At 46.5% G+C, this 25,755-nt stretch overlaps 1 protein-coding gene across 2 annotated transcripts in view; it reads right to left on the bottom strand.

Annotated features, from left to right (window-relative positions):
- Nucleotides 1-25,755, bottom strand: part of LOC144138732 (uncharacterized) — a 170,743-nt gene that overhangs the window by 24,498 nt on the left and 120,490 nt on the right. For both annotated transcript variants that reach the window (XM_077671152.1, XM_077671150.1), the window contains exons 7-8: nt 5,627-5,755; nt 1,719-2,024 (exon numbers count right to left, since the gene is read on the bottom strand). In XM_077671152.1, coding sequence (XP_077527278.1) covers nt 1,719-2,024; nt 5,627-5,755 — 435 coding nt within the window. The remainder of the gene's footprint in view (nt 1-1,718; nt 2,025-5,626; nt 5,756-25,755) is intronic.

The raw sequence follows: 25,755 nt of genomic DNA, 5'->3' as shown, positions 1-25,755 counted from the left end.
AAACTAGCATTCGAGCAAAACGTGTGCTGCATTTTGGTTTCTGTGAACTTTCTGTTTTTGTTGCCAGTTGGAAATATTTACCTTGGGTACTTTTATTCCTCTCAGCGAGCTTTACAGAGAAGTGATACTATCGAACTTATAATACTCAGTCATTAGTCAAAAGTACCCTCTGTGCCGGCGTGCTGCCAGCAAAATTTTGAATATTTCAACCCTTTATTAGCAGACTTCAGGTACGTATTACAGGCCGTTCGCCGCAATTTGGCAAAATATTCCTATGCTTGAAAAGCAGAGAGCAGAAAATAATTCATTAACACCGTGTATGGGGTATATTTGCTCAGCTGGACTATTACCACCCTAATCATAACAAACACGCCATGGACCCTTCGCACTGTGTTGTGTGACTTGTCTTTCATCCAACTCGACAAAAATGGGATACCAAAAAATGAGATTCTGCAGCACTTTCTCTCACTGCAGGAAAAGTACCAGTCTATAGAATTTCCCAGCGACGCCTCCAAAACTGCTTCCGCATTGTCACGCACCCAATTTCAATGTTTCTGGGACCATGAGTGCAACATGTAGCATGCTTGTCAAAGCAGGGGCTTAGGGAATCTTTCATGCTGTGAATCACATTGTCAATGTTATATTCCAAAATCTCTAATTTACACTGATTCACTAAGCGTTGTATGGGAGTTATCATCCCGAAAGAAGTCCAATAATTACTTCATCAATCTTGTTCTTAGGACGATTATGTTAGCATATGGCTCACACCTTGAGGCGACTTTTTGTTGTGTCCCAGGCCACTCAGGAATAGCGGGAAACGAGACGGCCGATTAAATGGCCTCGGCTGCACTCACAAACACAGTGCACATAACAACACTACCCTACACCGAACTAAATCAACACAAAGACACAACCATGTAAAACATGGGAAAAACACTGGAGTGAACAGACAGAAAACAAACTGCACATTGTAAAAGAACACTTTGGACGATACACAGGCCATTCACACAACAGACAAACAGAAGTTGCATGGGCAACGTTACGGGTAGGCCACACACATGTAACACATTCCCACCTGCTCACTGGGTCTCGAAGACACATGTGCAGGGGGTGTGAAGAGGACCTATCCGTAATTCACATACTCATTCAATGCAAGGCACTTGACCTAACATGATGCGAACACTTCCCACAACTGTACAGGCGACATGTTCAACACCCGCCATACTTTTTTGGAGACGAGCCCATGTTTCAATCAAACGCGTTTTTGAGTTTCATACCGGCGTAAAAATTTTACATCTCATTTCCTATCAGGCATCTCGACAACCTGGCCCTTTACACCAGTCATCTTCATTACGCTGTGGTTTACTTTGTTGATTTTTACTAAAATGCTTTACTTTTTCTTTCATGTCACTCTGATGAAATGACTTTTGTTTGGCACACTTTGCCCTTAGTTGGCCTTGCGCCATTAAAATGCGAACATCATTATCATCATTATCGAGCGATAGTAGCAGCAATGCCAGTTACATGCTTTACAGATCGGCGCATCACTTTTCAACAAGACAAATAATTATATTTCACGCGCGTAAAGGTTTATTCGGAGGCTCTTTTACTATTAAAGCAAGAAAGCCATGCCATGGGTTGGCCAGACACCTTTGCTGCGCAGGATGACACGGCAGAACTCTTTGTACAATGCATTGCTCAGTTCATCATATCCTTACCTGAAGCAGGAGTCCGTACGCTAAGCGAGATAGGCTTGCCCAGCCTTTCACAAGATTGACCCTTTTTTCCGTAGTATGGCCACAGAGTGACCTCGTACTCTGTATAAAGATAGAGTTCGTGAGCCGTGTAGTTGCACAGTGTAGACGGTAGCGTGGTTTGAAAGGTATGGCCAGAGGAGACTGCCTTGAAATAATATCCCGAGAGTTTGCTGGGCAGCACGCCATCACGCCATTTCCAAGAAAAGACCAGCGACGTGTTCTGTTGGGTCACACTCGTCAGCTGTACAATCTTGCCTTCAAGGTTCTCTGGCATAGGAGGAAAGAAAGTTCATGTTAAATGTGCAATAGTAATTATGTGACGTTTCTATGACACGTTGGCCGGTTATTCAGCAAAGCATGTTGTTAGGCTAGTTGGTTCAAACTCATACTTAAAACTGCGCAAATGAACGGGACAAGGAAAAGAAGACACAGGAGAGTACTGCGCCCGTCCTGTGTCTTCTTTTCCTTGTCCCGTCCGAATGCGCAGTTTTAAGAATGGCGGGTATAATTCCAAAAAAAGATAAAAAGCATTACTAGAAACCAAAGGTTGTTCAACAGATAGTATAGAGTTTTGTATAGCCGTAAAACAACACAAACATGACTGTTCATAACTTTTTTTTACCTCTTTGAACCATATTCCCGCAGCGGTGGCTTAGTGGCTATGCCGTTGTACTGCTAAGCACAAGGACGTGGGTTAGATTCCCGGCCGTGGTGGCGGCGTTCTGATGGAGGCTAAAATGAAAAACGCCCGTGTGTTCGAGATTGCCGCGCCCGTTGGAGATCCCCAGGTGGTCTAAATTAATCTGGAGCCGTCTACTACGGCACGCCTCATCGTATGTGTAGCGCCGGCGCGTTAAACTCTAATATCAATCGATCAAACTTTGAACACTATTAGTGTACGCCTTCCAACTGAGAATGCTTGATGGCCTTGGTGTTCGTTCAGTCTGTTTGGTGGACTCTTTGTTTACACACACACGAGGGTTAATATGGTAGTAATTCTACACTTTAACAACTACTATTGCCTTCCGTAAAATGCGTATTCTACCATAAAATACCACGTTTCATTCGAAGCCCCGCACGTTCAACAAATTGATGCGGATGCTTAGAACGTCCTAGAACGTCCTAAGGTGAAAACCTAGTTTGTTCTCGCCTTTACATTATTACGTTAGTTGGCACTAACAGTGCAAGGTTCGTTTATATAGCGGTTTGTTAGGGAAACATTGCAGCTTTGTACAATTGTTCAGGGTGAACCAAATTTCGGTACCCGGGCTTGTGCATTGTGGTTGAATGCTTGCGTTATATGCTAAACAGTCCGCGCACCCCGATAATGATGCTATCTATTGTGTGTGGGGAACAACACCATGTCCTCATATTCTGCCGACCGCATAACGATCACAAATAACCGCCGTCTTTCTCACAACAGAACTGAACATAAAGATTTATTGATTACGAGATTTAACGGGCCGACGCGACAGAGGCGATGAGGCGCGATGTAATATAGGGCTCCGAATTATTTTGACTGCCAAGGGATCTTTATTGTGGTCTTAAATCTGGAAAACACGGACGTTTCCGCTTTTCGCTACCTTCAGAAAAGCAGGCGCCACGGCCGTGAGTCGTACCCACGTCCTTCGGCTAAGCAGCGGATCGCCTTTTCCACTCACCAACAGCGGCGGGTTTGAACAAAAATAGCTCTTTGTACTGTGGGCTGCGAGTTCTGCTTCCTGAGGAGCAAGCTATGTGGCCTCCAATCACGAAGGAACGCAAAGCCGCCTGTTCACCTTGGAACAAAGCGCTCTTGCCAAGAACCTAACCAAGAGTCCCTCCTTGAATACACAGCTGTAAGCAAAGAAACCGGACAAAACCTATGAAAATGTCTTGATCATAAAATGCACGAGGTGTACTTGACGCCCAACTAGCACTGGGCAGCTACACGACTGTGTTTACAAAGGCAAACAATACCGGTGTCATTTCAGTCTGCTATTATCGGATTTACAACATTATGAAGGCTGTATATCATTCCTATGATGCAAGTTCAGTATTTACACTATATCGCTGCGACCTACTTTTCGCTGATGTATACCATGTTTATATGCATACGTTATTTCAGAACCACAGGATCAAAGGGAGGTCATGCCGTTGCACCTTTACTGCGTTGCAACAGCGAGTTTGTAGAGCTATTTCAAGACCTCAATGCCATAGCTAGGCCTTGCAAACAGCTTGCGGGGCCTTCCTCGAAGGCCGAGCAAAAACACTTGTTATTGTAATCATTTGAACAAACGACCATTACCACGTAGAAAAACGGTTGGTATGGAAACTTTCAGTGGTACCGTACGCTGCAGCTTTGTGCGGCTCCACTGCGGCTAAAGTCTTCCAGAGCTGTCATGACCAGGTAGGTTTGCAAACACTTATCAGAGGCAGTGTGAGCCTGAAATTCACTAATCGTATATGATAATCCTTTCTTGCTTCATTTCCGTAGGTACTTTCCAAGGCACAAAATGCTTACGTAAGCATGTGTCTTGAACCTTAGTCAGCAAACAGGCGCTTTCTCTGGATTCTTGAAAACGAAGCTGCACATCTTCTGGCTGGCCTTGATTCCCTACTGGTATATTTTTTATGCGTTTTGGCAGTTTCGTTGTATGTATAGTGCTCACTGCGTGTTCATTATCACTTGTATTGTTCCTTTATGTTTGTACGTTCCTTTATGTTTGTAGTCCGGTATCGAACCCGGGTCTCTCGCGCTGTGGAACCGGCGTCTACCCTATTGATGCATTTCGACGTGATTGGAACGCAGCCCAAACTCAGACTACAACCAAGACATTCGTCACAATAAAGCTTCGCGTGCAACCATCGTGGCGTTAGGCGGAGGGGTGCACGTTTTTCTTGTCTTGTTGTAGTACTTTGTTGCGGGCGGCGGACTAAGCCGCCCCATACGTTGTGTTTTCTTTCCTTTTCCCGTTTCTCAGCGCTGTTTTGATTTCTGCTGAGTGTGCACCAACATGCGAAATTACCATTTTACTCGTACATGTGGGACACAATAAATAAGCCGGAAAGATATAAGTATTGTTCTAGCACCGCCGTTTCTTTACTATTCTGCCATTCCCCTCAAATTACCCGACCCGAGTTTTTCTGAGCTGATGCCCTCTTCTTCCTTCTTCTTCTGTTACCCCTAGCTCTTTTTATACCCCTTCCATCGCTCTAATCTCTCCAATTGTCTTCTTTTCGTCTTCACCTCTCCCCTTACCCTTTCTTCCATTCTCCTTTCTTTTTCCTGACATACCACCCTTGCTAAACCACTTTCTGTCTCTTCCCTACATTTTTTATTCTTACCCTCCTCTGCCACTTTTTTTCTCTTCATAAAACCTTCTTTCCTATACTGCACAATACCTGTCGCTGGCATCCAGCTGAGAACAGGGTTCGCTTCCCCCCGTTCATTTCTTTCTACTCTCCGGTGAAATCTTCACCTTTGGCTTATCCAACATCAAAATTTTGTTTCTCTCTCTTCTCCTTTGCCGTATCCCCTTTCCTCTTTAAAAATAAATCATGACCGCACTATAGGTCACCTGATCGGTGAGTGAAAAATTGGTTGGTGACAACTGGTACTCCCGTGAGTCTTTTTGCTAGAAAGCCCAGTGTGATTCCTCGAACAGCCGCCACTGGGGAGTTCGAAACGCAATCACCAATGAGTTTGCAGGCCAGGGTGACTAAACCGTCATGTAGATGGGCCACTAGCAGTCCAAAAGCTACCATTGAGTCAGTAAGAATACTGTTGGACTGAAACATACTGTTCGACCGAAATATAAAAATAAATCATCGCTTACTTAACGCAACCAGTGCCGTAGTGCTCATAGATATTGTTTAGTGTAGCTTACCAGGTTTGCAATCGCGGTCGTCTGGATGAAGCAAAAATCCTGTGCGGCAGGTGCAAGTATGGTTTCCTGGTATATTTGGTCTGCATATGTGCTTGCAGCCGCCGTTGTTAACCGCGCACTCGGTATATACTGCAGAAAAAGAAGCACAGAAACAAATTAACCCCAGTTTGACCTAGAGAAAATTCTGCTGAAGCAGCGGAGCAGTGGTAGTATTGTGTCGGCTCGATAAATGTGCCCCTGTCCCAAAAAAACGGCATCGTCGTCGCAGCGTACATTCAACGGTTCTCGCAAACAGATAGTTCGCTAAACAATGTGGCAAGAATCTCCTTTCCCTCTCTCTTTCCTTGAAGAAGAGAAAGGAATACGCCCATGAAAGACCACTGAGCCCTCTATCCGTGGCACTGAGAATTGGTTCCTGGTTGGCCGCCGGCGGCTCTCGAAAGCCCCTCTCACCCATCCGCACATAGCAACCACAAGGCAGGAAGACATAACGAGCTTCATAAGGCGGTCGCATAATGTCACAAGCGCTTTGCCAAGGTTAGCCCGAGGCATCTGTCGAAGGCAAAAGAAACTGCGGAGCCGCCGTAATCCCAATTAAGTGCACAGCCCCGAAATAAAAAGTATCCGCTATTTCGTCCGTCAGATGCCGGTACCCTCTGCTTCGCCATCATAGCTACGATGCTTTGGTGTCTGGGTTCATTTTTATAGTGACGTTCGCTGGTCCACATTTAACTTTAGCTGAAATAGACCATTTCCACGTCCTATACACATTCGAATCTCGATATTACAAATTACGCGCGACCGACCTAAATTGTCGGTTATTTTCAAATATCGTTACAATGAAAAACTTGTGGTTATACTCCAGTGCTCATATCTAAAAGTGATAATGAGGTACCTTTATAGTATACCTGTGTGCAGACATGCAAACTGTCAAATCACGACGTTGCACGCACTTCAAAGCAGCTCTATTTGAAGAAATCATCATCATCATCATCATTATCACCAGCAGCCTATCCAAAGGCCTGTCCCATTATTCCCAAGTTGTCCTGGTTCGGTGCCAACTGGGACCAATTTATCCCCACAAACTTCTTGATCTCATCTCCCCATCTAACTTTCTCCCGCCCCTGCCACGATTGCCTTCTATAGAGATCTACTCTGTTACCTTTAATGACCAACGGGTATTTTGCCTTCGCCTTCCATGCCCTGTCCACATCCATTCTTCTTAATTTCTACTAATACGGCCTCAGCACGCGTTTGCTCTCATCCACTGCTCTCCCTTCTTGTACATTAATCTTACACCTATCATCTTCCATCCCATTGCTCACTGAGTCGTCCTCAATTTAAGTTAAACCCTCTTAGTGAGACTGCATTGTTCCTGTCACGTAGGTGAGTAACGGTAAGATGGAACTGTTATACCCTTTCTTCCTCAGGGACAATGGTACGCTGCCCTTCAATACCTGAGAGTGCCTGCCCAATGCGCTCCTTCCAATTCTTATCCTTCTAATTATCTCTGCCTCATGTTTGGGATCGGCGGGCACCGCTTTGCCTAAGTAGATATATTCGCTTACTACTTCCACTGCCTTCCCACCTATCTCAAATCGCTGTGCTCTACAGAGGTTATTGATCATTACTTTAGTTTTCTGCATATTAATTTTCAGGCCCACGGTTCTGCTCTGCTTTTCTAGTGCGGCCAGTATTCTTTGGAATTCTTTCCCCTAGTTACTTAGCAAGGCAGCGTCATCGGCAAATCTTAGGTTACTGAGGTATTCTCCATTAGCCCTAACTCTCACCTGTTCCCAGTCCAATGTTTTGAATACTTACTGTTAACATGCTGTGAATAACATTGTAGAGACTGTGTCTCCTTGTCTGACGCCCTTCCTTATAGGTATTTTAGTGCTGTCCTTATGGAGGACTATGCTAGCTGTGGACCCATTGTAGATATCCTCTAGTATTCTTACATGATGCTCCTCTACACCCTGGTTCCGTAATGCCTGAATGGCTGCTACGGTTTCGACCGAATCAAATGGTTTCTCATAATCTCTCTAGACTATATATTGGGGTTGAGTATACTCCGCGCACTTCTCTACCAACTGATTGATCGTATGAATATGATTCATTGTTGAATAACCTTTACGAAACCCTGATTGTCCTTTAGGTTGACTGAAATGTAAGGTTGTAGAAATTCTGTTAGCGATTACCTTGGTACGTACCTTGTAGACGACTGACAGTAAGCTGATCGGCCTGTAATTTTTCAAGTCCTTCATGTCATCTTTCTTATGGGTGAGGACGATGTTCCCGCTCTTCCAAGATTCCGGTGCACTCGCGGTCATTGGGCATTGCGTGTACAAGTTTGGCAGTTTTACTAGTACAATTTGCCCGCCATCGTTTAAGAGGTCTGCTGTTATCTGATCTTATCGGAAGCCCTCAAGAAAACGGAGGGTGAAAATATGCCGAAAGTGTAAGGGGGAGAGCACTTTGCCGAGGCCGCGCCACAGAATCCGAGAACACGCTGCGTGCTCTCGGCCCCCTCGTTGCGTAGCTCATCCGAACCCAGTAACATTTTTGAGGGAGGTTAAAGCACTGTTTCTAACAACGTGCTCGGCGGTAGCAACGAGCTGAGGGATAGCGGCAGACTAGCCATGCGCTCGTTGATCACACGGTCACTTTCTGAGACGCAGAAGCCATTGCCCGTGACCGAAAACACTACAGTTCACGCTGCGCACAAATTCTCCATTAGGAAGTATAGAAATCGTAAGCCAATTCTTTGACGTAATTTTGTTTTCTCATAACATGATGTTGTCACAAGTCTGGTGACGCTGTATGCACGTCAGAAGCCTGGCGCATACTGTTTCGATGCCTCCGTTTTTGTGTTACGCGGGCCTATACTTAATATTACCCCCTCGCTTCTTGCGGTTTGTTTAGCTCATTGTGTAATCTCCGTTTTTTATCAGATCTTCGGAAGGTTAAGGACTGCGTGCGTTCTCAGAAGACAAAATCAATATATATTTTACAAAACTTGTAAGTTGTAAGTTGTCTTCTACCTGCCGTTTCTTGTCTTCTTCGTCCAAACTTAACACCACGTTTTCGTTTTCTTAAATATACCTTGCTTAGCTGTACTAAGGAAAGACTTCTTTACTTATAAATCAGTCGTTACTTTCTTTCCTTGGTCTGATTGTCTTGTTTTTCGACATGTAGAGGTTCAGAAAAAAAATTGACGAAAGTGGAAGTGTCAGCTACTTCAGAGTCTTGTTCTGTTTGGCTGGGTTACGCTATTCTACTCACGTGCGTGACGGTGACATATCACCCGCTATAAAGTCAGCGCTCCACGCACTACGCTACCTCTTGTGCCGCTGTCGACATGCTGATGTTGGTTGGTGACAAATAACCCACCAACTAGTTTGGTGACCCAGGTTCGGTTGCAGAAAGAATATCAATGTGCCCAACTATTTAAAATAAGTAACGTAAGTTATCGTTGTTAGTATGTGTGTGCCTGTTGGCCCACATTCAGATATTTGAAACTACGGTATTTTTATTTCGAACATCGGCCGATTTTTCTGATGAAAAAAGACGTGACTTTTCGGCAACAATAAAGAAGTTTCCAGCTTTGGTATTTTATCAATGTATTATTAAACAAAAGTTAGTGGGCACTGATTCAGTGATTTATCCAGTACTTAATATTTACACTTTACACTTCATAAAAATATGAAATCTGCATAATTTCTTCATGCCTTCATGCGTCATGACTTGAGCTTAATAATCTCCTGGTCATCTTGTGACAATTTTGTTTTCGTCATACTGGAAACGTTTTCATGTAGGTCTAACTAGATGGCGATAAAAAAATACCACTCATTTTGAACGGATAAATACGTAAGAAATAGCTTGCCCTGTTGATAGTTGACGAGGAAACCGGTATGCTCGCCGTGGCTTCCCGATTTAAGCTCCATGCGAACTTTGGTTCCTTCGCAAGTGATGTTGCTTGGGGCTCTGCTCCCGCAACTTCGTCCATAATTATTCACGGTGCCACTGAACGCGGTGCTGTAGACATGGAGGCTGTCATCAGAGCAGTCAGACTGCGGAAAAACGGAGGAAAAAACAATCTATTATCCATAGAAATAATTATCTCGACACAGGGTGTCCATTAGTTTGATTTTTTATCTGTGCCTTTCCACCGTTATGAAGAGTTTGTACCGTTCGAGAGCCCCACACTGGCTGGCAGCCAGGAACTAAAGACGCCTCCACTAACCCTGAAGCGTTCCTCAAGGGCAAATTACGAGATGGGAGTGCGCATTGTCGGGCCTCACCAGGTTGTTGTGCATTCCTTCTATGGTGTGGTGGTGTGGACTATGGTGTGGACTATGGTGTGCATTCCTTCCTTGAAGGAAAATTCTAATAAGCTACGCAGGCGCTGCTCTTCCTCGCTGGCTTTCAGCTTAGGTGCATTGTCCCTGTGAGTATGCATGACAACTAATCAACTAATGCTCAAATAAATATTTGTTCACACCACACCGTTACCTATTAGGACTTTGAATGCGAAAATGCAACAGCAAATGGTTGATGCACTGGAACTCAGGACTAGTAGACCAAGCAAAATTGTTTATCCATCAAGTTGTGCTGGTACACGTTACCATAGTCGCAATCGCGAAACACGAACGGACATCACTGTACAACTTGGGCATAAAGACATAGGTGACAGCGTCACAGATTACGGTAGAAAAACTGTGTACCACTCCATGAACACGACTAATCAAACGTCTGATCAAGGTGATTGCGGATAGGCTATGTATCTACTTTAGCGTAAACATAAGACACTGAGCGAAAGTGTACTATGTCATGTCTGCGTACGGCGCAGCTATGCAGGAACCTGCAGATGGCGTAGTTTAATTTCACCTTTGGGAAACCAGCCACAGAAATGCTTGATACCTAGCTGCTTACTTGATTGCCTCTGTGTAGGGATACATGCAGAGAAGGCCGCCAGGTTGCTGGACTTCGTACAGCGGGCCTACATCTGGCGGATTCCGGATGCTACAAACTCCGACAGTGAGTATTACCCCAACCAATTTGTGTGTCTCCGAGCGCACATACCACAACACGCCCGCAGTCAGACGCCTATGCGATGGTATCTGGGACTACATATGGAATTCTCTAGCGCCTTCAGCAAATTGTCTACAAGCTTGTCCATGACGGTGACTTTAAAATATTACTGCGACTCACGCACCCCGGGCTGGTCCACCTTGTTCACCGTAAGCGTTACTTTTTTGGTGATAAGCTTTTAGATGCGACGCTGAGAGGAGCATCTCTTCCCGGCGGCCATGTCCTTCCTGCGTCGTCGTTGTCCGCGTCCGCACAGCTGCGTCTCTCCTCCGCTCACCCTGTCTCCTCTCTCCGATAGTGAACACTCTCGCCCAACATCTGCGGGTGCGTGGCGCAGCGCACTCTCACTCCGCCGGTGGGCGGCGCTGCGCGCTGTGCGCATGTGCAGTACTCTCTCCCTCTCCGCGGTCTCCTCTCCTTCGGGTGCGCTGCGCATAGAAGTGGAGTGCCGCACTCCGGCCGGTCTCTCAGTCGACGGTCGCCCGCGCTTGCGCTTGCGCCGCATCCCCTCGCGTGGAACCCAACGATGTGATTGAAACGCAATTCACGTTCACTACGCGTTTCCCGCAATTCGACTAATCGACCCAACGGAACCCCCTTCAGCGTCGCATCACACCAGGGTTCCCGCGAGGGGAGGTGGGCGTAATTTTTTTATATCTGGAAGTACGTGTTTATCTTAGCACAGAGACGATTAACTCTTGGAGGGAATATGATGCCGCAAACCATTCCTCATCACTTCCTTACTTTTGTTTTATTACCTTTGTTTGGCCGTGCCAGGCTTCATATTCGATGTTTTAAAAATTAGACCGTGTAGCCAGTCGCTATCTCCTTGAGCGGTTTCGAGTGCTCCGGACAACTGTAGCGGCAACGCTCGTCACACTAGGGCAATCCTCCTTCCTGCCGCAAACTCGTTTTACTTTTCACTTTTACATTCACTGCCCGCTTTGAGATGATAGGTTAGCACGTACGAATAAACATTGTACATTAAAAAAAAGTGTCTCCAAGCTCATATACCAGTCGCTCAAAAAGTCTAAATCTTCGGAAAGATAACATTCAGCTGATATGTTGGAAAATTATGACGAGAACTGGTCAAAAGATTTCATTTGGAAACAAACTGCAACAGAACTTCAACGACAGGGTCATGTGTTAGAAAGAAATTAAAATTTGCTTTTTGTATTTTTCTACAAAAATGTTCTTTTCCCTGACTTCTTACATGGACATCCTCACCCATTAAAGCTATAAACGATAACAGTTCCCGCCACCACATCTCCATTTATCCAGAGCCGAAGTGACTGCCCTCCGCCGACATAAGACAAATTCATATCGCCACGCCACTCTCCTTCATGCCATCTACTCCGTCGTGCACTAGGCTATCTCCAGTCTGTGTCCCCAAACTTCCACCCTGTACCACAAGGAATGGGAGTGTGAGAAACCCCATCCCTTACCCACAATCCTCACACAACGTACGAGCAGATGGCGGGCCAGCTTGCAGCGCCGACCTCTCAATGCAGCGTAGACTGGTGGATAGGGCCAGGGCAGCCAGCACGGATCATGGCTTGCCGGACTAGAGGTGGCCACCTGCCGGTTGGGCGCCCAACGATCGACGCCTGAAGCTCGTTATAGTAAAGTTTACATTCACTGACACTTCCAGGTAAGAATATTTACTCCGGAAGAACATGACCGCCGCAGTAAAGGTACTTCATTTGCCTTAGGAACATCTGTTGCAGAACGATACCGCACTTTTAGTATTCTCTGTAATCTAATCATCACTGTGGTTTGCTGCTGTTTTTATAAACTATGTCGCCTTGAATATAATTTTTTGTATGAGATATAAACTATTACTTCAAAAACCATAACAGCTTTGTTATGGTTTTTTACTTGAAAACTGTACTATTACTTAAAAAATCATAACCATAACAGATTTGTGTAGCGAATTGTTTTTCATGTATTGTTTCCATGTTTGATATTTTGTTTGCCATAATGTGCGGCTACATTTTTGTGCTGTTTATTTGCGTGTGTTGTATGCGCTGTACCGCCCCTCCTGCTTGGGCCCAAACTGGGCCTGCAGTATGTACTAAATAAATAAAATAAATAAACGCGCGTGATGCCCTTTAAGGTGAATGATGTCATGACGCAGCTCAAGTGATGCGCTTGTCCGTTGTGTCGTGGAAATCATTGTCCTCACTTCTCGATGTATTGTCTTCCGTAGTTAAATATCCACTTCCCAAACACGATAAATGTTCTGCTTTGCAGGGAGTTTAGGAGTGGTTCAACAGAACTATAAAAAAAGAGCTGATAATAGCAGTGGCTACACAATGTTTAAACAGCCTGAATGTAAAACAAAAACCGAACACAAAAAAGCACTTTACATATTTGAAGTTTTCCCTGACGTTACCAATTTATTGAGTGAACTTTTAATGGTTAATGAACAATGGCAGAGAAAGCGTACTTACTGTTTCACAACTACTCTTTTCTTTCGCTTCTACTGGCTACACAAAATTCACAGCCTTAAATTAAAATAGATTTCGGCCGTGATAAATGGGCGGACAACGTTGCAACCTATTCAGCAATTGTGTAAAACACCTGAATGTCATTTTGTTGGCCCGCATAGGTTTCTGTAACTTTAGGAAACCTCGTTTAGATTTTTATTTTAAGAAAAACGCACTTGTAAATTGAATGCCGCTCATTCATTGTATGAATATTGCATAACGTAGCCGTAAACTACTTGTTGGCATTGATTATGGGAGTGTTTATACAGAAGGTAACAAAGGCAGAACCTTTACATGGCTACATTGTATGAGTTGTAATTGCTAACAATAGACTGAACATGCACCAGAAATCCTGACCACAAGTCGACCACACTTTTGGTGGAATAATTTATTTTGCGCGGTAATTATAATATTACCCTCAAGAATTTGAAATTACGATCTTCCACGGTAGTGTCGCAATAGTTGTTTAAACAATTTTCTTAGTTTCCCATACTTTAGGGGAACAGCTAATACTTACGACGCTTCATTTTTCATGGTATGTCTAATACTTAAAGACTGTAATTCTCGTTAAAAAACGCTAAACGCCCTATACATAACTTTTTTGCCTGGCAAAAAAAAAGTTCTGTATTTAAAAATTTAAGTTACAATTTCAGGCATTGGATGCAGCAAACGAAAAGCGACATTTGAGATGTTCTTGGGCGGTGTTTTTTGCATCATGAACATACCTTATACTTGAGGTCGAAATGTGTGAAGTTGAGAATGATGCAGTGTCGGGGAGCAGCAACAATCTCGTAGGTGCACCTCTTGTTCAGTGGATAATTGTAAGGGTGACGCGGGCTTCTGACGGTTCCTTTCATATCTGAGATTACGAATTCACAAGGTTCTGCAAAATCGCAAGCACAACATTAAAAACGTGTTCACCATTCGGTGATGTCCACATGCTTTTGCTATTTCCTTTGGCTGCAGGACAAAGGAAGCTTTGATAAACTAAACTGCCCTGTGGCTGCATTACCCGTATGCAATAGAAAGGCCGGGAAAATTAACCGCTCTCCGTCAAGGATGATGTTGCCTAAACAGAAAACCGAATAATTTTGCGGTACCTATTGTGTCACCAGGATGATCCACTTGTCTTCCGCTCTTGTCACAACCGAGCATATGCAAGTCCCGAATGTCCGAGGGTATATTGTATTTGCTAGAAAGGTATGTCACGAGATTTTTGTGTATTTCCTGGCGTTCCTTTGCTTGCCTAAGAAAACATTTTTGAAGAAGTTTCGGCAGCCTCCTGAGCGGATTTCAGGTTTGTCCTGATGTGCTTTGTATTCAATATAAAAAAAAGCATTGTAGATAACTTTTTTCTGTGAAGTGATCAAAGGTGACAATGTTTTGGCACCCAAGTGAAACTTTTGCTTGTACACAAAGCAGCACTACTAAACATATCTTACTCCTAAGGGCCGCAATCAACCAAAAGAACTAGTTCACTGTAGAAAATTCCCCAAAGAAGATAACACGAACTCAGGCGACCATTTTGCGGTTTCTCTCTAACCTGAAGCAGTGAAGAACACTGGTAATTACACAAACTCCCCAAACTAAACGGCCAAATAATGATATGCTTAACGCTAACAAATGTGGTGCCATTATTCGTGTAAAACACCTGCACACTGCCTTACATATCAGAACGTGGACATTGACCCCAAAACTATGCAATATATATTGTTAATATATTAGTCACTGCAGGAGGAGAAAGAAAGCAAGCTGTCGTCTAGTCGTGTCAACACGTGCGCCGTATAGACCCCTTTAGGCTATAATATTGAATCGGAATTTTTAAGCAAAATCTAGTATTCGTCACAATATTGCATTAATGAATGATCAGAAAACAAAATGTTGACAAAGATAGCTTGGAGTCGGAAAAAAACAGGAGAAGCAAAAGAACTTCGAGAGGGGTAATCTCTCTGTTCAGAAACTCAATTTGGGCAAGCAACGTTACAGAAATCCGTCTTCTTTCCTGAGGACACAGGAGTGATCCGAACTGAAAAACGACAACAATAGTTCTGTGTATCGGTAGCCTATGAAATTGCTTGATGTGATTGTGAACGGATGATAAGCTTACCGAATTTGAATGCAACATATTGGGAAGACCCAAAAAAGCCGGGATAACCATTTGTACACTTGTTTCGTCGCATCAATATTTTGTGCCGTTGGAAGAATATATTTATTCATTTTGTACATTTCTTGCGCTGCTGAACAAATTACCGAAGTAAAGACGCTCTGTAGTGACTATACGGAATCCTCAACGACATACTTTCCCGTGAAACAAAAACGCACAAGGTAAATTTTGTGTGTGAACAATGCACTGTAATATCACATACGTATTTTGGCTCTAAGGGCTTTGTGCAAACTATTTGCTTACATATAGAGGTTCTTACAAAGAATGGCGAGTAGTTTCGCATAGAATGGTGCACGTTACTTATACTGTGTTTTAGGCATTATAAAGGACACAGCCGCGTCTTTTTTCTCGCATCATAGAATCATAGAGAACAGACTAAGGTGAATGGTGTTTAGAGTGTTATTGGTGACTTTATAAATTATTGAACGTGACTTCTCTACAATTTCTGTGAGTTTTCACACACCAGAGCCAGCCGTTGAGATCGCATTCGCAAAATATAGCCGCTCAGCAAAATTTTCTACATAAGCTATAGGCCAAACAGTTGTGCTATAGTGTAAGACAAATACCCACCCATCATAATACCCGCGCCAGTTGAAGCTCACTAAAACGGTCACTGTTGAAGAAAAAGTAATACAGAAAACACTTGCAATAGATTACACAGAACAAGAAGCAAAAGGTCGACAGGCTGTCCAAGACTAGAATGCTACCTGTTTTCAAGTGTGCAATTAGTGTTGCACTTTTTCACATTTGCGCTGGAGACAACGTGTTCCCCCATTACGGAAAACAGAACGGCGCAGGAGTTCCGCGCTGAGTGCTGGCCTGATTATTATCTCAGCTAAAAGTGGATTCTGAAAGACGCTGGTCCCGAAAACGCTTACAAAGAACGCGGGATGGAAGGAGCAGTGCTCTGAACGCCACAAAAAGCCGTGTGCAGAAGCGTTGGTGTCAAGCGAGTGCTAGAATGCGCTGTTCTATCGGAGTTCGACGCGCTAGAACGTAAATCTGGAACAAGCTGGAAATCGCGCCGTCTCCAGGGGCAGGCTGGGCAATGCTCGTGTCAGGTTATTATACCGATACAATTACGAATCCTTATAGCTGTAAACAGGAAACATCAACTCGTTGTCTTTACGGGAAAGTAACCCGCGCTACAAAATATAGCTGGAAATATTTGAACGCTATTCAGCTAATTTCGTACTGCTGGCTGCAGTTTTGACGTCGTTGCACACCGTAAATAAAATTGTATTGGTTCATCAAACCGCATTTGTTGTTTCTCAATAGAAAAGTATTGGAAAGACGATTGATATTAGTCATTCGAAAATTCGTTTGTTGTCTTTCTTAGGATATTTAAAACGGGAGTGGACGGACACTCCCTCAACCTATTTTTTTAATGCACAACGTGCGAATTGAAATGCAAAATCTATTGTTTGCTGGAGACTTCCTTTGCTGGTAAGGCGTAAAAGCGTGTACCGAGAAAGGGCATGACTCAGTTTGCACAGGAATTTTGAATTCAATAGTTCGCATGCAGAGAACGTGCAAAGAAAAACAAAAGCCGTTGCGAATTCACCGCGATGTTGAAGCCCAACACGCTGCTCCCATCCACGCTGACTGGGAGATCAACCCGAGGTTGAGTTCACTACCATCGAAGTGAAAATAATTACAGGGACGAAGAACTGTCGTCGCTAGATTCCCCGTTTTGAATAGCTTGGAATCTGGGCCCACTTATTGGTTTTATCGTAGCTTCTGCAACTTCACATGCCGCTGCAGGCACCTCCCCGAGGGACATGATCCTGGTATTTGCCAATGCAGTCCGCCCAACTACTTTGTATAAAGTAAGCATAGCACAAGTGTGAGGTGTCGACAAGCCACACTCCCACCATCATATATTTTTAATGAGAGCGGGAGGAGACGAAGTGTTTTTCTTGCGGATGATCAACAGTTGTCTTCTCACCCTTCCCCCGTTCTAGTCTGGGGTTCACCCGATTGCTGTCGCCCGACAGGTTTTGGTAGCGTAGGTGGCATCGAAAAGTTTCTTGCGGCGTGGTTGGATCTTTTTTCTTGTTTTTGCAGCAGTTTCGCGTGGACCTTGAAGGGCCGTACTGCTCAAGCGCGAAGAGCATTCAATTAGATTGGATTGAATTATAGTGGATTGTAATGAATTGGATTGAAAAATTCAATCCACTAGGAGTACGGGTGTGTAGAGAATTGAATTTGCAGAGCGCCGGTCTGCGCATTCCAGAGGAGTGACGTCATAGCCGCGGCAGACGCACTGGCGCCGTCGCGCACCCGGCTGTGCGCCTCCGTTGCACAGTAGCGAAGTCTGACGCTGCGCGGGAGCCGCTTGATAGCCGTTTCGGGTGGCTCCTGGAGAGCCGTGCTGAGCATGCGTAAGGAGCAGTGAGTGGACTGGACTGTACCGGACTGGCTCGATTGGACAGGACTGGGCTGGACTGAATTGGATTGGAATGGATTGGATTGAATTGAATTGCTGAACCTTAGCTCACGCTACGTAAACTCTGGCGTAGCCGAGCTAAGCCACTGCTAAATTTTTGGCACAGCTGGGTGGCACAGTAGATTCTCTGCCGCCCTTTATTTTCATGCTGCACATGTAGCTGCAACATAACTGGATTTAGAGACCTGTTTTCAGTAAGTGCACTTGAGTGTAAAGATGATTCGGGTTTTAAAAAGCGTTCCCCGTTAGAAAACAAAAAAACAGAACTCAGACCGAGGCAATAGGGGTCTCGATGAATCTGATAAATACATGCCAATATGTCCAAAGCACTCACCACGGGGCGTGTGAAAAACCCCGTAGTGCTGGATTCTTACTCGCGTTCTTTCCTAGCGAGCTGCCCTTGTTGCCTGATTCTCTTTCCATGATTTTCTGCAGCACCAGGCTTGAAGCCCCTCCAAATGTGTTTATTAAAAAGGTTTATTATCTGGTTTTGGATGGATGCAGATGCAGCCTTATCAGAGGTATAACATATTGCAATTCAAATACACTGAAAACACCAAAAATTGGTGAAAATAAAATATGGACTAGTTTTTATTAGCTGATGACCTCACATATAGCGTGGCTGGTGCTAAGTAGTGTTCTCCATGTTACATTCTTGGTCACGGTGAACTTGCATGAAGACAGCCACTTGCATTGCAATTGAACAAGATGATCTTCACCGGTGGGCAGCCATTTGTAATATTCTATCCCTGCAACTTCGGAATCAAAGCTGCTTCGACTCTGTCGGAATTGCGCAACCGGACAGTTGCTTGATGCACCTTCACTTGTCATTATCGTCGCTGTGTAATCCACTGTGTAAATTTGCCTTTCCAGCAGGGCGTTTTGGCGTGACATTGAACACCATATCCGAGTCGTAGAAAGCGTCGCTTTTAGAGAGTAATATTTTCCAGCAGTGCCCGGGCCGCAAGCATCCAGAAATGCTCTGATCGGAGCATCAGCGTCGATCTCGCCGCTGCAATAGTGCGAACGACAACGACGTTGTGGTCAAGTGCAGCAGAATTGTCGTGCGTCTGGACTACATTGAGTACGTGTGCCCTCTCTCATGCATATGTAGAGCGCAGACCGCTGGGGCCACGTTCTTGTGTTATTTACTTGTTTTCATCTACCTCTTACCGTTGCTGGGCTCCTCTAGGTGTTTTCAGTGTTTTCCGTTTTCCTCACCGTATTTCATGGTTCTCTAAACGCCAAAAAACGCGGTCGGTTCGAATCAACCAGTTGGTTTCATCCTCACGTATCACCGCCCTTGTGCAGCTCCAGCTTAGGCTGATGAAGAAGGCCAGGGCATCCAGCGCGAACCAGGGCTTCTCGGACTAGAGGAGGCCCCCCACCGGGCGGGCGCCCAACCGTCAGCGCCTGAAGATCGACTAAATAGAGTTTATTCCCTCACTCTCTTACTCACCCACTGTGTTCTAGCTTCTGCGCGTACGGTGTATTTCTGCATCCAGCGTAATCTGGTTTAATATGCAGATATCCGCTGTAATTAGAATTCCAGAGCTGTAGACTTTCATTCGGGAGATGCCTGCACTTCCGTCTTTACCATGATTAGAGGCAGGTTGTAGACAAATACACCAATTAACGCGGTGTATAAACAAAGTTTGAGGTTTTTCTTTCCGCCAGTGTGACAGTCACCTGCGTCTTAGGTTACATAAACAAGTACATATGCTTTTATCTTTGTGGGTGAATAATAAGCACTTCTAAAAACAACGCGCTGCAATCAAGCGTGAAAAATATTTCCACTCACTTTTTGTGTAGATGGCGGAAAACCCCTGGCCCTGTATATTGTTGTCTGTTTTAAATTCGAATACAAGGTGGTTCTCATACGAAGTGTAGGCATGGGGCAGCGATGTACCGCAGAAAGGTCCGTTTACCCATATCAGGTCATCGGTACATCTGGAGAATGTCCTGACGTGGTCGCAAGAGCAGTTTGTCTGCAACAAAAAGAATCAACGCTTTTGAACTCCTCCACTCTCTCGAAAGGATAGGGCGAAAACATTTTCATTAGAAGAAAGCTATGGTCCTAATTGGAAATACAAGGATATCGGCAGGAGCTTCGCATTCGTACTTTTCTTTAGTACCAGGATTTCCTGTTTGAATGGCTGCTGCTGATATACTACATTTCGTCTTGTTAAGGCATCCGATATGTATTTGGAACGCTGGCTTCTGCCCGCACTCAGGAAGCCTGTTGATCTTCACTCTCTCGCCTACATAAGTTTGCACCGTGAACCTTACTAATCGCAGTAAATTAGTGGTACGTATCCTCCAATGCCTACATCGGCATTGTTGACTGCCGGCGTTTATTGGCATTTATTTTCCTAACCACAATATATACAGAGAGAGAGGGAGAACGACTGGGCTTTGAAGATGGTCACGAGATAGAAATATTACTTTGGAGAAGGTGGCGGCCCAGATCTCTAAGGCCGCTACCTTCTCCAAGGTATTATGTCATAAAATACCTTCGTGGAAGAAAGCTGGAAGCACTATGAACTCAATATGGTACACGACATCCTGAATAACGACTCGAGTCGTGCATGCTGCCATTGCCTGGACGGGTTGTGCACTTGCGGTTCGGAGCGATAGTCCTTCCAGGGGCGCCTTCATTTTGCGAAGGAAACGGCCCAGATCAGCGTGAATAACGAAAACGGCGGCTCTTGTGTCGACAGAGCCAACGTGCGAACGCCTTCGACATTAGCATCGATGACATTGGTAGTGGAGAGAAGGGAATGATGCGTTGGACTTTTCGACAACGACGCAGTTCTTGCCTCAGGAACTGTAGCGGCTAGTTTTCCGTATCTCTGGAACCGGGACGGCGCCGTATCCGGAAGAGCAAGCGACAGCATGGTGACGGCGAACGGTGGTCATTATAGGTGGCACGTTCCGAAGAGCGACTTGGGAATGACGAACGTGGCATCACTTGGGCTTCAGGCGACGGTGCCAAGTCTGCAGAAGTAGAGTCCCACGTTGACGGTGGATAACGGTGGCAATAGCGAGCAACGTGCCCAGGCATCCTGCACGCAAAGCACATAAGATGATTGTCCGGTTTACACCATGCACTATGGGTCTGCGGCGCGAACTGAGGGTGGGGAAGGACCAACGGCATAACCCGAGGTAGAACTGGAAACGTCAGCTGGAACGTCACGGCAGAGTGTGGCAATGATCTGGGGGCGACTTCGACGCAAGTGACGGGCGAAGCTACTGGCACGTACTGCGTAGGTGCCGGCGGGAGTACTTCGGCCATTTTACCCCAGAAGACATATGTGAGGGTAGGCTCTAGGGTACACACAGACTTCGTCGTGAAGGGCAGGAAGGACAACTGTCGAGCCATTTGCTCACGCATAAAGTCTTTAATTTGCGTCAGTAACGCGGAATCGGCAGACATTGCCGCCAAACTGAACCCAGAGTCATCCCGTGCAAGAGATCCTGGAGTGAGCCCCCTTTCTTCCGAAGCTCATCAAAGCTTAAGCACAAGTTGACATCGGCAACCGTGCACAAGTCATTGGCCAAAAGCATTTGGAAGGCATCCTCATCTATGCCTTTTAAAATCTGCTTGACTTTGTGAGCTCTTGCCATAGATAGGTCGAAGCGCTTACATAGGTAAACTGCGTCTTCAATATAGCTAGTGAAGTTTTCGCCAGCCTGCTGTGCTCGAACGCACAGACGCTGCTCCGCTCGAAGCTTGCGCACCACTGGTCGGCCAAATAACGCAACGAATTTTACCTTGAATTCAGAGCACTTCCGGCGGTCGTGCTGGTGGTCCCCATAGCATATTTGGTGAAACCATTCAAAGAGAAGCTGACGTTATTCAGTTCAATGACGTTGTCCCATCCTTTATGCGTGCTCACACGTTCATATGCGGACAGCCAATCCTCGGCGTCGTTATTATCGGTTCCGTTGAAGAATGAGGAATCTCGCTGCATGGCACCGTAGCACATCACCGTCACCGATGAGGGCGTAGCACTCTTTTTCGGAATTGGTTAACCATGGTAATGGGTAACTTCCGGCTTTGGAGTTTCAGGAATATTCTTAGGTCTTTATGACTTGGCCGGAGTCGTCACCGCAGATCTAGCTAACTCGGCTAGAGGCCCTCAGCTCCCCGTCACAGGGTAACCAGGGTCGCCCTGCCTTGCCAAGTTGAGGATTTTGATCTTCAGTCCGCACCGCCTCCTTGAAGGCAGGCGGCAACTTTCTTGTGTTTGATTCATCTGGGTATGCGAGGCATCCCGGACGATGGGCTCGAGTCTTGCTGGGGCTTTGCGACACACCCGACAAGCGGCATCATGGTATATCTTCGGGTACATCTTCTGCTTAAGGTAGGGGCTCGGGACCGTCTTTGTTTGGAGTCGCCCATAGATAATCGCTTGCTCCCTGCTCAATTCTTTGCAGGGTGGCGGAAGCGTGCGTCCGGCAAGTCGATAGGCCTGAGTAATTTCATTGTAGGTAGTCATCCGGTCTCGTGTGCTGTGCCACATGCTTTCCGACACTGTTCGGCGCGGTTAGTGAAGCAGCCATGATTAGACCGAAAAAGTCCGAGTGAACCTCGTAGCTCTAGACGATGGCGATGTGGGTTCGCGACTGCCTTTATGCTGAAGATGACGTTGCTCACACTGGTCAAACGCGACCCATTGCGGGTAATGACGACTCTGATGCTTTTTGGGATAAGAGCTAATCATTTACACTATAATATATATACATATATATATAATATATATTGTGAGGATTGGCCATCATTGTTGGGAAAAGTGGACCATGCGCTGGCGCACGAAGACGTGGAGGAGAAAGAAGAGGGCTGGTGGTGGAACGCGGTTCCGGCAGCAGCGGAGACTCGGAGCTGACGAGCGGGCAAGGACCGGGGGCGGACCCGCAGTTCCTGTGATCCCGTTCGAGTAGTACGAGGCGTGTGAGTCGGGGCTCGCCGACGCATGTGGGACCCGCAGACGACCGGGGCGCGATCGTGCGACTGGCCGAGGCTGGAGATCACGGCCCAGGGCGGAACCACCGCTGCACCCGCCACGTAGGACGTGGTGCATCTTCTGCCGTCTCGCTCGGGCAGAGCTGGCGAGAGACGGCTAGCGCTCGACCGCGACCGGGACTGGCGGTGACCCGCCATCGACTTCGCCGAACATCGACCGTCGAGGCGTCTGTGAGAACGTTTTTTCCCCCTCTATTGAACGCTGGTTAGGGGTATCGGACTAGTGTCTTGTTGCTGTTGTGCTTCGCAATTGTACCACTTTTCCGCAGTCTCGTTTTCTGGTGGCGCTGTTAATATACTTTTTTTTCTCTTACCCTCTCGAGTACCGTTCTTACGCGTCGTACACCCACAAGGCCAAACGAGTCCATCACAATCTGGCGTCCGCGACAGGACTTTGCTCTTAATTCCACCTTAAAGAGCCTTGCCTTGTTACCGTGTGTGTGACGGACAAAAAAATGGAGCTCGAGAAGTTGGTGAGCCTAGGGGAGAAATTTGGCCTCTCCGGTACTGAGTTAAAAGAATTTGTTGACAGAGAGCGTGGCAGACTCAGGGAAGAACGCGCAGCGGAACGGGAAGCGTATCGCGAAGCGGCAGCTCGCTTAGAAATGGAGCGGTCGGTCCTTGAACTCCAGTTACAAGTACGACAGCAGCAGCCCAACGCTAGCGCAGAGTCAGGCACGTCTGCAGCTACAAGCGTCGCCCATGGGTACGACAGCCCCCACAAGCTGATCCCGACATTCAATGAAGAGCGCGATGAACTTGACGCTTACATCCAGCGTTTCGAACGCGTCGCGACGAGCCAGAATTGGCCGCAGGACAAGTGGGCGTTTTCATTGAACCTGTGCCTCACTGGTGAAGCTTTGAGTGTCGTCGGACGCATGGCTGCAGATGATGCGCTGAATTATGCTAAGCTGAAGCAGACGCTGCTTCAGCGATTTCGCTACACTGAAGAGGGGTACCGCACAAAGTTTCGTGGAGCCAAACCAGAGAACTCTGAGACAGGCCGCCAATTCGCTGGTCGCTTGTTAGGCTATTTTGATAACTGGCAGGAACTGGCTAAGACCACCAGAACCTACGAAGCTCTCCGTGACAAAATAGTCTCGGAGCAGTTTCTAAGTAAGTGCCATGATAAGCTGGCCATTTTCTTGAAGGAAAGGGGCTGTCAAACGCTAGACCAGTTAGCCGAGAATGCTGACAACTACCTCGAGGCCCAAGGTCTTACAAACCTAGGGAAACGCCGAGAGGAGAATGAGTCTGGCAAGCCGCCATTGCCTCCAAGAATGCTTGACCTCCAGGATGTCGAAGGAAAGCCACACTGCTTCCTTTGTAACAAGCGAGGGCACAAGCCAGCCGACTGTTGGTCGAAGACCAGGGCTTCCACTAGCCAAAAAACTGTTTCCTGTTTTAAGTGCCGCAAGACCGGACACAAAGCGGAAACGTGCCCTAACGTAGACTCTGCGAACAAAGCGTCATGTTCGCTGAGCCGTCCAACGGAGTGTCGCGATGGTAATGAGGACAAGCTGGCAACCCTTTATGAACAAAGGAACTTGGCCCTCAGCCACAAAACCTCCCAGGCTTCCAAGGATCGGATGCCCACCGCTAACGGTTGGCTGGAAGGAAGGCGAGTAACCGTGTTACGCGACTCCGGCTGTAACACTGTAATCGTGAACCGTTCTTTGGTTCCCGATTCGAAGCTTACAGGAGGAATGAGCACTGTGCACCTTCTTGACCGCACTGCTCTGTGCCTACCTGAAGCCGAAGTGTATGTTGACTGCCCATTCTTCACAGGCCACGTAACAGCGACCTGTATGGACAACCCTCTTTACGAGGTGATTTTGGGAAATGTCGCTGGCGTTCGTGATGCCGCAGCGCCGGACGTCAACTGGAGGGGTCAGCAGCACACTTCCATCTGTCCGAAAGGACATCCCTCTTCCAAGAGGAAGTCGAAGTCCAGCAAGGTCAACGACAGTGCACGTAGGCCAAACCAATTTGCGCCACCACCATCCGTCAAGGAGGAGGAGGAATGCGCGAGTGCGGCGAAACGCGTGCACCAGCTACCTGTAGCTTCCATCAGCCCACTCAACATAAGCCCAACGGAGCTCGCTCCGATGCAGAACGAAGACCGCACGCTTCAGTCCTGCTTCGACTCGGTTGGCAGGAAAATTACCGTGAAGACAGCAGAAACGGTCTTCGTCCTCGTGCACGGAATTCTTTTCCGCCGATGTCGGCTCCCATCGAAGAAGGAGATGGAACAACTAGTCGTTCCTAGCGGTCTCCGGGACTTTGTTCTAAAAATGGCCCATGAAGGGGTTCTCTCCGGCCACCAAGGCATCATAAGGACAACGGATAGGGTGCTGGAGGAGTTTTATTGGCCAGGCGTGCGATCCGATACCACGCGCTTTGTAAGATCGTGTGACGTGTGTCAGAGAACGGTACCGAAACATCTGGTGGGGCGCGTACCTCTTGGAAGTATGCCAGTCATCGAGACCCCGTTTCAGCGAGTGGCGATCGATATTATCGGTCCTCTCTCCCCAACCTCCCAGAAGGGGAATCGGTACGTCCTCACAATGGTAGACTTTGCAACACGTTATCCAGACGCAGTTGCCCTACCGAGTATTGAGACGGAGAAGGTTGCCGAAGGGTTGATGGAAATGTTTTCCCGCGTTGGTTTTCCACGAGAAATTGTTAGCGACCGAGGAAAGTCATTTACATCAGGCCTGATGAAGGAGCTGAGCAGGCTCCTCTCGTTTGCACAGTTGCCCACGACCCCATATCATCCCATGGCCAACGGGCTTGTCGAGCGGTTCAACGGCACGCTGAAGCAAATGGTTCGCCGCATGTGCCAGGAGAGCCCTAAAAACTGGGATAGGTACCTGGCGCCGCTACTATTCGCTTACCGCGAAGTGCCTC

Source organism: Haemaphysalis longicornis, unplaced genomic scaffold (genome assembly GCF_048455015.1).
Source record: "Haemaphysalis longicornis isolate Haplotype H1 unplaced genomic scaffold, Haemaphysalis longicornis Haplotype H1 scaffold_5, whole genome shotgun sequence".
NCBI classification, from domain to species: Eukaryota; Metazoa; Arthropoda; class Arachnida; order Ixodida; family Ixodidae; genus Haemaphysalis; species Haemaphysalis longicornis.
This window is presented reverse-complemented; position numbering and strand designations above follow the sequence as displayed.